Source organism: Phalacrocorax carbo, unplaced genomic scaffold (assembly GCF_963921805.1).
Source record: "Phalacrocorax carbo unplaced genomic scaffold, bPhaCar2.1 SCAFFOLD_36, whole genome shotgun sequence".
Taxonomy (NCBI): Eukaryota; Metazoa; Chordata; class Aves; order Suliformes; family Phalacrocoracidae; genus Phalacrocorax; species Phalacrocorax carbo.
Window position 1 is genome coordinate 2,153,232 of NW_026990495.1, and position 13,967 is coordinate 2,167,198.

General features: G+C 67.9%; 1 protein-coding gene across 1 annotated transcript; it reads right to left on the minus strand.

Moving 5' to 3' along the window:
- Window positions 1-6,313: 6,313 nt before the first annotated feature.
- On the minus strand, window positions 6,314-13,800 carry GIPC1 (GIPC PDZ domain containing family member 1). The gene is given in 8 exon segments (XM_064440483.1): window positions 6,314-6,596; window positions 7,361-7,442; window positions 7,538-7,637; window positions 7,639-7,648; window positions 8,745-8,925; window positions 11,049-11,234; window positions 13,099-13,448; window positions 13,694-13,800. Coding segments are annotated over 7 exon segments (999 nt in total). The 5' UTR covers window positions 13,387-13,448; window positions 13,694-13,800; the 3' UTR covers window positions 6,314-6,444.
- Between the last annotated feature and the right edge of the window lie 167 nt (window positions 13,801-13,967).

Consider the following 13,967-nt stretch of genomic DNA (forward strand, 5'->3'; position numbering starts at 1 on the left):
GGGGGTTATAACTGGTTATAGGTGTCGGTGGGGCTACCGGGAAGAGGCCTTTTGGGCTCTTTCTACAGCCTATGGAGCTCACCACTGGGGATACGAAATTACACGCAAAGTCCTGCGTATGCCAGAGTGGCCTTTACCATGGCTTGGACGGGATTTACCCTGTACATCAAACGCGCCGTTAACCTCCCCTGAAGGTCCTGTCCCATTACATATCCCCCCCGAGAACGCACGGAGAGCCCAGACATGCCTGCCAGCCGAGAAGGATCCTGCAGGAGAAGGAACTATTCCGGAGGAAGGATTAGGTACGGTAATACCCACGGTGCGGTCGTCGGGAACGCCGGGACGAGCCAAGGACGTGGCTCTGATAAAGATCGAACCAAAACCGGGACCCAGCTGCTAAGGAAGAAACTTCTCCAGGAAGACCCTCGGCGAACCGTGCTTAGGACACAGGCCTTGCCTAGTTCGAGCTTAAACGCCTGTTTTCCCCACGGGGACAGTTACAGAGCCCCCGCGGAAAGCGTTGTTCATCTAACTGTGCCAAGGTGAAAACTGGAAATATTATAGTCGTCCATTCGGTGTTTCTTGCCCGTAAAGGACACTTAATCTCACGGCTGAGCCAGTCCCTCGGCAGGACCCACAGCAGCAGCAGTCCGACCGCACGCCCGCATGTCTGCCGCTCCCAAAGTGCGCCGCAACCCCCCCACACCGGGGGACCTTAGCTCCAGCGTAAATCGAACCTTTCAAAACTCAACAGCTCATCGTTCCGCAACGCCCCGTCTCCAGTAGCAGGAGGGAAAGCGATCGCCTTCGGACGTCCTTGCGCGGTCGTGGGGCTTGCGGGCGTATAAACGCAGGCGATCGGGATCCTTGTGTTCACACCGCAGCCACGACTGAAACTCCAGGCGACCAATTCGGCAAAATAAAACAAGGGGCAAGGTCAAGGCAGGACCCGAGGGCTTTAACGGAGGTGGGGCGGTTAAAGAAAATGCTGCACACGCTTGGATTCTGCCCGGCGGGGTGGCCGCCCAGCTTGGTACAAAGCCGTAATTAGGGCTTTGCTTCCGCGTTGGCTGGGTGGATTAACAGCGCGGTAGTGACGCGGTTACGGGGAATTACAGACCGCTGATGGAAAGGCGTGAGCCTTATGAGCCTCATGGGAACGGGCTCATAGTCTCAAAGGAGGGGCGGGAAATGCTACCCTGCAGAAAATACGGCGTTTCCCGCTAAGTGACAGCACGGAACCCCGCGGGCGCTGCCAAAGAGGACCTGGCGGCCGGCGGGGGGAGCTGAGAGATAAGGAACCGCTTCGGCGGGGCGCTCGGCACCGTCTCCCGGGGCACCCTCGCGGCCAAGGAAGCGGCGGCTGGGTGGGAGGGCAGCGAGGGGGGTTCAGGCCTGGCTGAACCGCCGAGCTCCGAGGGTCCTGAGCGACGGGGCAGGGTCTGGCTGGAGGCCCCTCACTAGCGGTGCCCCCCAGGGGTCTGCGCTGGCTCCAGCCCCGGTCAACGCATCCATCGGTGCCCTGGACGAAGGGGCGGAGCGTCCCCTCATCATCCTCGCTGGCGGTCCCAAGCCGGGAGGGGCGGCTGATGCGGCGGGGGGCTGTGCCGGCCCCCAGCGAGAGCGGGACAGGCTGGAGAGCTGGGCCCGGGGGAGCCTCAGGGACCGCAGCGAGAGCAAGCGTGGGGTCCTGCCCTGGGGAGGGGCGACCCCCCGCACCGGCACAGGCTGGGGGACCTGCTGGAGAGCGGCTGGGCTGGGGGTGCTGGGGGTGCTGGGGGGCAGCGAGGTGACCCCGAGCCAGCACCGGGCCCGTGGGGCCGAGGGGGCCAGCGGTACCTGGGGGGCACGGAAAGGCGTGTGGGCGGCAGGGCGAGGGAGGTTCTCCTCCCCCTCTGCTCTGCCCCGCTGAGGCCACATCTGGGGGGCTGCGCCCAGCTCTGGGCCCCCCAGGTCAAGGAGGAGAGGGAACTGCTGGGGAGAGGCCAGCGGAGAGCTACGGAGATGGTCAGGGGCTGGAGCATCTCCCGTGGGAGGAAAGGCTGAGAGACCTGGGCTTGTTCAGCCTGGAGAAGAGAAGGCTGAGGGGGGTCTCATCAGTGCTTATAAATATCTGAAGGGTGGGTGTCAGGGGGATGGGGCCGGGCTCTTTCCAGCAGTGCCCAACGCCAGGCCGAGGGGCCACGGGCACAAGCTGGAACTCAAGAAATTCCACTTAAATATGAGTGGGAGGGTGTGGTGGGAACAGGAGGGTCCAGCGGGAATGGGAGGGCCCGGCGGGAATGGGAGGGTCCGGTGGGAACCAGAGGGTCCGGTGGGAACGGGAGGGTCCCTCGGACCTGTCACAAGCCTCCCCCGCGATGGCCCCTCCCTGCCCCGGGAGCCTGAGCCCCCCCAGGTCACCCACTGGTGAGGAACCTCACTCACACATTCCTGTGGGTCCGGAGAATAAGTGTGGAATCGGGAGCTGACACAGGGGCCCAGATCAGTGGTTTAAATAAGCCACAGGCTTCGGAGTTCGGCAGCAAACCGTCAAAATACGGTAGGAGTAACGGGTGTGGCAGAGAGAGGCCCCTTCGCCCGCACCCACCTTTGGGTACCCGGGGAAAGGGAACGGCAGCCGCGGGGGGGCCGTGAGCCCTTACAAGGGGACTTACAGGAATGCAAAATTTCCTGCCTTTTGTCCTACGGGGCCACTGAGGGGCGACACCCCACGCCTGCGGGTCACAGGGACCAGTTCCCACGGAGAACAGGGGCAGCCCTCACGGCCAAACTACGCTCTGTGGGTTCTGTGCCCATGAGCCGGGCCTAAACCGGAGGTTTAAATGCCTGGGAAGCCCTAGGCAGGAGTGGGAAAATGCACCGCATTCGTGCCCGATTCCCGCGGCCCAAATCTGCGTTTTCTTACAGGGCCACGAAGAGGCGAATCATTTTGTCACTCCATTGCATTAATATATAAATTTGGCAGAAAATAAACCCCCCTTGAGATCCGGCCGGTCCTCAGGTACCGGCGGGGGCCGGGGGCGGCTGGGCTTCGGTTCCGAGGGATCAGCTCTGCCCCTCTGGGATCATGGAATTGTAAGGGATGCCTCCAAGTCCCCCGCCCTTCTCCTTAGGGGGGACCTCACCGCGACTGTGGGGCAGGTTTGGGCGCCGCAGGGTGTGGGATGTCAATGATCTATAAAGGATATAGTGAATATAACGGGTGTAAAGCGACTGGAGAGCGTCCAGAGGAGGGACACGGGGTTGGGGAAGCGTACAAGGGTACAAGGAGCGGCTGAAGTCCCTGGGTTTGTTCAGCCTGTAGAGAAGGAGGCTCAGGGCAGCCTCATGGCGCTCTGCAGCTCCCTCCCGAGGGCAGGAGGAGGGGCAGGGCTGGTCTCTGCTCTCTGGTGCCCAACGCCAGGCCCCGAGGGAACGGCAGGGAGATGTGCCAGGGGAGGGTTAGGCTGGGTTTAGGAGAAGGCTCTTCCCCCAGAGGGTGGTGGAGCCCTGGAACAGGCTCCCCAGGGAGGCATCGCAGCACCAGCCCAGCGATATTCAAGGAGCACTTGGACACGGCCCTCAGAGACACGGTGTGAATTTGGGGTGTCCTGTGCAGGGGCAGGAGCTGGGCTCGGTGGTCCCTGCGGGTCCCTCCCGGCTCAGGGCGTTCTCCGACTCTCTCCTAACTGTTAGCAGGTAAAGCCCCCCCCCAGCAGCGCCGCCCCCCGACCATTCCTGCCCTCTCTCGCCCCGTTTCCAGCGCCTGCGCGAGGAGCTGTGGCTTATCCCGGTGCCCACCCCCACCCCCCGCCCAGCCCCCGGCCCAAATTCCCCCAGCCTTTTTGCACCCCCGTTTTGCGGGTCCACGAATGCGGGGGTGTCGTGGACACGCACACACACACACACCCCCCCCGAGGGACCTTCCGGCACCGCGGAGACGCCGATGAGGATGGGAGGGGGCGCAGGGGGGCACGAGGGGTCCCGCAGGCACTGGGGCGGGAGGAGGGGTCCGGGAGGAGGGGGGAGGCCCTGGGGACCCCCAGGCCGGTGACGGGGGCCTGGGGAGCCGCCGGCCCTCGGGGAGAGCTGGAGGGGCCCGACCCTGCTGGAGGGAGGGTCTCCTGGGGCACGACCTAAGCCTAAACCTAATCCCAACCCAAACCCAAAGCCTAGCCCTTATCCAAACAGTAAACCAAGCCCTAATCCCAGTCCTAAACTTAATTCTGACCCTAACCCAAACCCTAATCTTAGATTTCAGCCTACCTCTAACAGTAAACCTAACCTTAAAGCTAACGCTAACACAAAGCCAAAATCTAGCCCAACCCCTAATGTTAGTCCTAAACCTAACCCTAATGTAAACCCTAACCCAAACCCTAATCCTAATGTTAGTCCTAATCCTACAACCCTACGCCCTAACCCGAACCCTAATCCTGACCCTAATCCTAGTCCTAACGCTAACCCCCAACCCCAGCCCTAACCCAAATGCAAAACCTGACCCTAACCCAAAGCCTGACCCTAATTCTAGTCCTAATCTCAGCACTAACCCTAACCCTCCCCCTAAACCCGTCCCTAACCCTGACCCCGACCCCCCTCCGGGGTTAGTGTCCCCCATCGACCCCCACCCCCCCGCCGCGGAGCCGCAGCACCCCCTTCCCCCCCGGGGGAGCCCGGCATCCGGGACCCCCGCCCCTCCCCCCCACCGGGGACCCAGGCGTCTGGGACCCCCGCCCCTCCCCCCCGGGGGGGGAACGAGGCATCCGGGACCCCCGCCCCTCCCCCCCACCGGGGACCCAGGCGTCCGGGACCCCCACCCCTCCCCCCCGGGGGGGGGAACGAGGCATCCGGGACCCCCGCCCCTCCCCCCCACCGGGGACCCAGGCGTCCGGGACCCCCGCCCCTCCCCCCCGGGGGGGGGGAACGAGGCATCCGGGACCCCACGCAGCCTCACACGTGCAAATGGGGGGGGGCACACAGGTGTGCAAATTCCCCCCCCAGCCCCCACATTCACACCCTGCCGGGCCCCGCGTGGGGCGGGGGAGGGGGCGGGGGGCGTGCGAGCGTGCAAGGCCAGCGAGGGCCGTGCAAGGGCAGGAAGGGGTGTGCAAGGGGGTGTGCGAGGCCCAGCTCAGCCGCCCCTGAGGCGAGCCCCCCCCATCCCCCCCCCCCCAGCAGCCACCACTCCCAATTTCTCTCTATTTTATGTTAAAATCACTTTACGTGTCAAATACAAAAATATGCCCCAGGTGGGGGTGGGGGGGAGCCCCCTACGACCCCTCCCCAGCTCCAGGGACCCCCCAAGTGACACAGGACAGGGTGACGGGTGGGGGGGGGGGGCTGTGCTGTGTCCCCCCCCCGAGGTAGTCAGTGCGATGGGGAGGGGACAGCATGTTTTGGGGGGGTGGGGGTGGGGGGTGACAGTGTGTGACAGGCTCAGATTGGCACCGGGGGGGTGTCTCATATTTTGGGGGGACACAGGGCTGCTCCGGTCCCTCCCCAAAAACCCCTTGGGGGGGGGGGGGAGTGGGGGACCCTCATACCACACCCTGTGGGGGGGGCACTAGTGTTATGGGGCGGGCACTAGTGTTATGGGGCGCACTGAGGGTCACCCAAGGGTGGGGGGGTGCTGGGGCACCCCCCAGTAGTGGGGTACAGCCCTGGGTAAGGGGGTGGGGATTGGGGGGGTCTTTTGAGCCAGGGGTGTTTGGGGGGGGGGGGGGGCACCCTGGCCCACAGAGGGGGGGTCCCAGGAAATCAAGGGTGCCGCTCACCTCTGTTGGGGGTCCCAGGCCACTTGGGGGGGGGGGGGGGGCTATCAAGGGGAGGTGGGGGTGTCCCAGGATGTAGTGGTGGTCCCATGTTGGGGGGGGCCCTGGCTGAGAATGGGGGGGGTGTAATGGGGCAGGGCAGGGGGGGCACCCAGGTCCTTTGGGGGTCCCAGTATGTAGTGATGGTCCCAGGTTGGGGTGAGGCTGGTAATTTGGGGGGGGGGTCGAGGGGGGGGGCACCCAGGTTCCTTGCAGGGAGGGGTCCCAGGATGTAGTGGTGGTCCCAGGCTGGGGGGGGGCTCTAGCAGAGAAGGGATGGGGCAGGCATTTGGGGGGGGGGGGTGGTCTGGAGTTGGGGTGGGGGCACCCAGGTCTATTGGTAGGTCTGGGGTGGGGGGACTTTGGGGGTGGGGGCTCCCCAGTGGGGTTGAGGGCACCACGATCCTCAGGGGATGCCAGAGGGTCCCTCATCTCCAGCTGATCTTTTGGGGGGGGTCCAGCTTTGGGGGGGGGTCCAGCTTTGGGGGGAGGCCCCATTTGCAAATGGGGGGTGTCCCCAGTCATGGGACAGAGCCAGGGGGGTGGGGGGGGCCCAATCCGTGGCGGTCCGTCAGTGGGTGGGTGTGCGGGAGGGATCCCCCAATCCCGGGGGGGGGTTCCCGGTCCTGGCAGGGGGGTGGGGGGTGGCCCCCCCCTAGCAGCGCCCCACCTTGGCGTCGCCGATGGCCCCCCAGACGTCGAAGACGAACTCGTCGGGGAACGCGAAGTCGCCGAGCTGCGAGTCGAGGGCCTGGGCCAGCGCGTCGGGGTCCCGCGCGTCCCGGCCCAGCTCCACCATGGTGGCGGCTGCGGGGACGTTGGGGACGCTCAGGGGGCGGCCGGCGCCTCGGTGGGGGGGGGGGGGGGGGCGGGGGGGTGTCCAGGGGGGTCCCCAGCTCCCCTGGGGGCAGGGGGATAAGGCCTGGGCTGGGGTAGGGTGGGGGTCTCCAGCGCCCTGGGGGAGGGGGGCCTTGCAGTGGGTTGGGGGATCTCAGCTCCCTGGAGAGGGGCTTAGGGGTGTCCCCAGCACCCTGAGGGGGGCCCTGCAGTGGGGGGGGGGTCCCCAGCACCCCCAGGGGGAGCTATAGGGGGTCACCAATACTCCTGAGCAGGTTCCTCAGTACACCAGGGGTCCTGGGGTGGGGTCTCCAGCACCCTGGGAGGGGCCTGGGGGGGTCCCCAGCACCCCTGGGGGGAGTGAGACCCCCCTCAGCATTCCCTGAGGGGGGGTCCCGCAGTGCAGCAGGGTGCCCAGTACACCAGGGGTGCCCAGAGGGGTCCCCAGCACCCTGAGAGTGGCCTAGGGGTGGGGTCTCCCAGCACCCCTGGGTGGGCTCCTGCAATAGGGCAGGGTGAGGGGGGGTCCCCAACACCCCAGGGGGGTCCCCAAGTTGGTCCCCAGCACCCCAAGAGAGGCAACCTGCAGTGGGACAGGTCTCCTCAGCACCCTGGTGGGGGTGGAGGGAAAACCTGCAGGGGGTGGGTCAGAAGGGTCCCCAGCACCGCGGGGGGGGGTCCCTTGGCCCGGGGGGGGTCCCCTCGCCCCGGAGGGGTTCCCAGCCCCGGCTCACCCAGCTCGCTGTCCCGGATGCCCATGTAGCTCTCCAGCAGATTGTCCACCTTGGCCACGGCCCGCTCCTCGAAGGCGGAGGGCTGGGGGGGGGCATCGGGGGGGGGTCAGGGGGATGGGGGGGGGGCCCCCACATCATCCCCACCCCCCCCCATCAACCCCTCGCGGGGTCCCCTACCTGCTCCTCGACGGTGGCGGGTCCCCGGGCGCGGAGGCGCAGGGTGCCCCGGCCGGTGCCCAGCTGGGTGCCCCCGCCGCGGCCCCCCCCCGCCCCGCGGCCCGATCATGTCTGAAAGGCAACGGGGGGGGGGAGGTTAGGGGGGCTGCGAATTATTGGGGCACCCCCCCCACCTCAGCATGGATGGGGGGCTCCAAGCCAACCACAGACACCCCCCCCAGGACCCAAGGGGTGGGAGGAGGAAGGTTTGGGGGGGGCTCTATAGTGTCCCCCCATCAGTCTTGGGAGGCCCCCCCATCTGCATCCTCCAAGGTACGGGGTCCCCACCACCTCCTTGTTCAGATATTGGGGTCCCTCCATCCCCCCCCAGGGATATGGGGGACCCCTCAGCTGCCCCTTGGTTTGGGGAATGCCCCCAGGGATACAGCCCCCCTTCCTGGGTTTTGGGGTTCCCCCACGACACCCCCCAGTGCTACAAGTCCCCATAAGCCCCCTCCAAGGTTTTGGAGCCCCCATCATCCTCCCCTTGGGTTTTGGGGTTCCCCCCAGCATGATAGGTCCCAACAGTCCCCCCGCCAGGTTTTGGGGTCCCCCGAAACACTACAGCTCCCCATCAACCCTCCCTCGGATTTTAGGGTTCCCCCCAGCACTGTGGGTCTCCACCACCCCTCACTTGGATTTTGGGGTGCCCCCCCCCAAGCGCCATAAATCCCCACCAGCCTGCCCCAGAGTTATGGGGTCCCCATCAGCCTCCTTTTGCCTTTTGGGGTTCCCCCCCAGCACTACAGTTCCCCATTAGTCCTCCCCCAAGGTTTTGGGGTTCCCCCAGGCTACTGGCTCTGCGCCAGCCCGCCCCCCCCTTGGATCTCAGGGATCCACTCAGGGCTATGGGGCCCCCCCTCTGTTTTGGGGGGTTCTGGGGTTCCCCCTCCATCTCCCCAGGTTTTGGGGTTCCCAGCAGTGGGGCTGTCCCCACCCTGGGGGTGGTGGGGGTCCCCGAATATCACCAGACGCCTGGGGGGCCCCCCCCCACACTTACTGGAAGGGCTCCCAGTGCTCCCAGTATTCCAGGGCACCACCCTCCAGCCTAGGATGGGGACAGCAAAGCCCCGGACAACACCTGGGGTCACCCCCACCCCCAGCCCCACGGTGGAGGGGGGGCCATGGGGACCCCCGTGGGCTCCCAGTGCTCCCAGTTGGGGCTGACCGAAGGCCTTGCGGGGCTCGGTGAGCTGGAGGGCGAAGGTGCGTCCCCGCGGCAGCTCCTTCAGCATCTTGGCCACCTCGTAGTGGCGGGCGCCCACCAGGCTGCGCCCGTCGATGGCCTCGATCATGTCCCCGACGCCGATCACCGGGATGCGGTCGATGACGCTGCCCTCGCGGATCCGCTGCGGGGACACGATCACCACGGGGCGGGGGGTCAGCACAGTCGGGGTGCCCCCAGGTCTCCCCCAGCCCCGGAGTCCCCGTGTCCCCCCCCACCAACACCACCGTAATCCGGGATGTCCCTCCGTGTCCTCTTTCCCGTCCCCATGCTGATTTGGGAACCCCGTGTTCCCCCCCCCCTCCCCGGGCAGCTCAGGGACCACCCGAGGGTCCCCATGTCCCCCCACCATGGTCAGAGATGTCCCCTTCAAGCCCAGGGGAGCTGAGGACCCCCCCCCGGGGGTCCCCGTGTCACCCCAAAACAAGCCATGACATCCTTGGTGTCCTCCTTCCCCATCCCCACGGTGACCTGGGCTCCATCTGCGATGTCCCCGTGAGTGTGTCCCCCCCAGTCCCAGGGTGGTTCAGGGACCACCCAAGGGCCACCCCCCATCCCCCCAGAATGGTCATGGGTGTTCCTGGTGACCCCCAGCCCCAGGACAGTGTGGGGACCCCCCAGAGGGTCCCACGATGGTCTGGGATGACCCTTGGTGTTCTCCTTCCCCGTCCCCACGGTGACCTGGGCTCCATCTGGGATGTCTCCATGTCCCCCCTCCCCAGCCCCCGATGGCTCAGGGACCACCCAGGGAGTCCCCACGTCCCCCCAAAATAACCCAGGATGAGCCCTGGTGTTCCTCTTCCCCACCCCCATGTTGACTTGGAGACTGACTGGGCTGTCCCTGTGCCCCCCCAGTGCCAGGGCAGTGCAGGGACCACCCAAGGGGTCCCCGTGTGCCCCCCTCCACGGTCAGAGATGTCACCTTCGAGCCCAGGGCAGCGCAGGGACCACCCAAGGGGTCCCCATGAGCCCCCCCCCATGGTCAAAGATGTCACCTTCGAGCCCAGGGCAGCGCAGGGACCACCCAAGGGGTCCCCCTATGGCCCCCCGCCATGGTCAGAGATGTCACCTTCAATCCCAGGGCAGCCCAGGGACCACCCAAAGTCTCCCCGTGTGCCCCCCGCCATGGTCAGAGACGTCACCTTCGAGCCCAGGGCAGCGCAGGGACCACCCAAGGGGTCCCCATGTGCCCCCCCAATGGTCAAAGATGTCACCTTCAATCCCAGGTCAGTGCAAGGACCACCCAAGGGGTCCCCATGTGCCCCCCACCCATGGTCAGAGATGTCACCTTCGAGCCCAGGGCAGCGCAGGGACCACCCAAGGGGTCCCCATGAGCCCCCCCCCATGGTCAAAGATGTCACCTTCGAGCCCAGGGCAGCGCAGGGACCACCCAAGGGGTCCCCCTATGGCCCCCCGCCATGGTCAGAGATGTCACCTTCAATCCCAGGGCAGCCCAGGGACCACCCAAAGTCTCCCCGTGTGCCCCCCGCCATGGTCAGAGATGTCACCTTCGAGCCCAGGGCAGCGCAGGGACCACCCAAGGGGTCCCCCTATGGCCCCCCGCCATGGTCAGAGATGTCACCTTCAATCCCAGGGCAGCCCAGGGACCACCCAAAGTCTCCCCGTGTGCCCCCCGCCATGGTCAGAGACGTCACCTTCGAGCCCAGGGCAGCGCAGGGACCACCCAAGGGGTCCCCATGTGCCCCCCCAATGGTCAAAGATGTCACCTTCAATCCCAGGTCAGTGCAAGGACCACCCAAGGGGTCCCCATGTGCCCCCCACCCATGGTCAGAGACGTCACCTTCAAGCCCAGGGCAGCACAGGGACCACCCAAGGGGTCCCCATGAGCCCCTCCCATGGTCAGAGATGTCACCTTCGAGCCCAGGGCAGCTCAGGGACCACCCAAGGGATCCCCATGTGCCCCCCTCCCATGGTCAGAGATGTCACCTTCAATCCCAGGGCAGCTCAGGGACCACCCAAGGAGTTCCCATGTGGCCCCCCCCAGTCAGAGACATCACCTTCAAGCCCAGGGCCCACCCAGGAGCCCCCACGTCCCCCCCCACAACGATCAGGGATGCCCCTTGGCGTCCCCCTTCCCCATCCCCACCTTGACCCGGCCACCACCCGGGCCGTCCCCGTAGCCACCCCCCCCACAACCCCAGGGTGGCTCAGGACCCTCTCCGAGCACCCCCGTCTCTCCCTGCCCGCTGACGGCGTGTGTGTCCCCCCCCCCCCGGGGGGTGGCACCTTGATGAAGGCGTAGCCGGCGCCGTTGTCGGTGATGGTGAGCCCCAAGGCCTCCTCGGACTTGAAGACCTCGACCTCCTTGCGCTGGCCCTTGGTGTGGGCGAAGATGAAGTCCTCGAGGCCGATCTGGCCCCCCAGGAGCTTCTCCATGTCCACCTTGTGCGTGTTGAGGGTGCAGAACATCACCTGGGGGGGGGGCAGCGGTGTCAGAGCCCCGGGGGGGACACCAGGGGGACACCAAGGGGACACCCCCCCACCCACCCCCAGCGCCAACGTCCCCTCAGGGACACGACGGTGGAAAGGACCCCGGGGACAAGTGGGACCCTCACGGGGGGACACCGAGGGTCCCCCTCCCTCGCTTCGTGAGGGCACACGGGACCCCCCTGGGGACACATGGGACACCGCCCCACCCCCGTTGAGAGCACCCAGAATGCTCTTAAGGGACATGTGGGACCCCTCCGTACACCCCTGGGGTCCCCCCACCCCAATTCCAAGCCTTCCCCATATCCCTCCCAGCTCTGTCCCAGCCTGGGGGGCCCCTCTCCTTGTCCCCTCCCCCGCAGGGGGCCCCAGTGACCCCCCCAACCCCTTCCAGCTCCCCATATGCCTCAGCCCCCCACATCCCCCAGCACCCATGAGTGCCCCCAAACCTCTGTGGGTGCCCTGTTCCTCAGCCCCCCACATCCCCCAGCACCCACGAGTGCCCCCAAACCTCTGTGGGTGCCCTGTCTCTCAGCCCCCTAAAACTCCCAGCACCCAGGGGTGCCCCAAAATCCCTCTGCAGGTGCCCTGTCCCTCAGCCCCCCCACCCCATATTCTCTTTCAGCACCCAGGGGTGCCCCCAAGCCCTACCTGGTGCTCACCCCCCGCCCCAAGGGGTGCCCCCAAACCCTGCCTGGTGCTCACACCCACTCCCACGGGTGCCACCCAACCCTCGCAGGTGCTCACACCCTGCTTCCCGAGCACCCAAGGGTGGCCCAAGCCCCGCCTGGTGCGCCCCACCCCACGGAAGCCCCCAAACCCACCCAGGTGCTCCCTGTGCCCACAGCACCCAGGGGTGCCCCCATGCTCCGCCCAGTGCTCACGCACCCCCACCCCCAGGGGTGCCCCAAACCCCTGCCAGGTGCTCACCCCCCGCCCCCCCAGGTGCCCCCAAACCCCACCTGGTGCTCATCCGCCACCCCCAGGGGTGCCCCCAAACCCTGCCTGGTGCTCACACCCACCCCCAGGGGTGCCCCAAACCCCTGCCAGGTGCTCACCCCCCGCCCCCCCAGCACCCACAGGTGCCCCCAAACCCCACCTGGTGCTCATCCGCCACCCCCAGGGGTGCCCCCAAACCCTGCCTGGTGCTCACCCCCCTCAGCACCCAGGGGTGGCCCCAACCCCCCAGGTGCTCACCCCCACCCCCAGGGGTGCCCCTAAACCCCACCCGGTGCTCACACCCACCCCCAGGGGTATCCCCAACCCCCCAGGTGCTCACCCCCCCCACCCCCAGGGGTTCCCCCAACCCCCCAGGTGCTCACCCCCCCAGCACCCAGGGGTGCCCCCAAGCCCCCCCCAGTGCTCCCCACCCCCCGGGGTGCCCCCAAACCCTGCCTGGTGCTCACACCCACCCCCGAGGTGCCCCCAACCCCCCAGGTGCTCACCCCCCCCAGCACCCAGGGGTGGCCCCAACCCCCCAGGTGCTCATCCCCACCCCCAGGGGTGCCCCTAAACCCCACCCCGTGCTCACACCCACCCCCAGGGGTGCCCCCAACCCCCCCGGTGCTCACCCCCCCCCGCCCCCCGGGGTGCCCCCAACCCCCCCGGTGCTCACCCCCCCACCCCCAGGGGTGCCCCCAACCCCCCCGGTGCTCACCCCCCCAGCACCCAGGGGTGCCCCCAAGCCCCCCCCAGTGCTCCCCACCCCCCGGAGTACCCCTAACCCCCCAGATGCTCACCCCCCCCCGCCCCCCGGGGTGCCCCCAACCCCCCCGGTGCTCACCCCCCCCCGCCCCCAGGGGTGCCCCCAGGCCCCCCCCGGTGCTCCCCGCCCCCCGGGGTGCCCCACCTCCGCCGGGGGGATGCGGAAGGCCTCGGCGATCTTGCCGTAGAGCTCCCGGACGTTGGTGAAGCCCTCGACGCGGCCGGTGGGGCTGCCGTGCGCCAGCTGCGTGTGGAACACCAGGCGCGGCCGGAGGGCGGCGGGCGGCGGCGGCAGCCCCGGGGTAGGCGGCCCCCCAGGAGCCCCCGCCGCGACCCCCGGGGCTTCGCCGGCAGCTCCGCCGCGACCCCCCGCCGCCTCCTCGTTCTCCACCAGCGGCGGGGGCTTCTTGCGGCGGCCCAGGCCCAGCGGCATGGAGGGGGGGGGGTACGCGCCCCCTCCCCGAGGAGGGGGGTCCTGCGGGGCTTCGCTGCGCGCTGGAATGAGACGGGGAAACTGAGGCACGGGGGGACCGAGCTCCCCGCCCCCCCCAGGACAGGGCCCGGGGGACACCCAGTACCGGACCCCCTCCCCCGGAAAGCAACGACGCGGGTCCCGGCCCCGCGACAGCCCTCGGAACACACACACACACCCCCACCCCGGCCCCGCGACCCCCCCCCCCCCCCAGACACACACACAACCCACCCCCACCCCCACCCCCCCCCGGGACGCCCCCGCTCACCGGCCGGACCCTCCCGCCGGGCGCTGCTGCCGGAGCGACACTTCCGGGAAGGCGGGGCTAAACCCCCTCGAACCAATCATGGCCACCCCCCCGCCCTGCCGACCAATGGGACGCGCGGCGGAGGGGAGGGAGGGGCTCGAGGGCAGGAAAGGGCTCCGGCCCAACCCCCCCCCCGGGCGATGGGTGCGTCCGGCCCCGCACCCCCGCGCGGGTGGGGCTGGCCGCAGCCAATCAGCGGCGAGGACTGCGAGTCGGGGCGGGGCCCGGCTGGGGG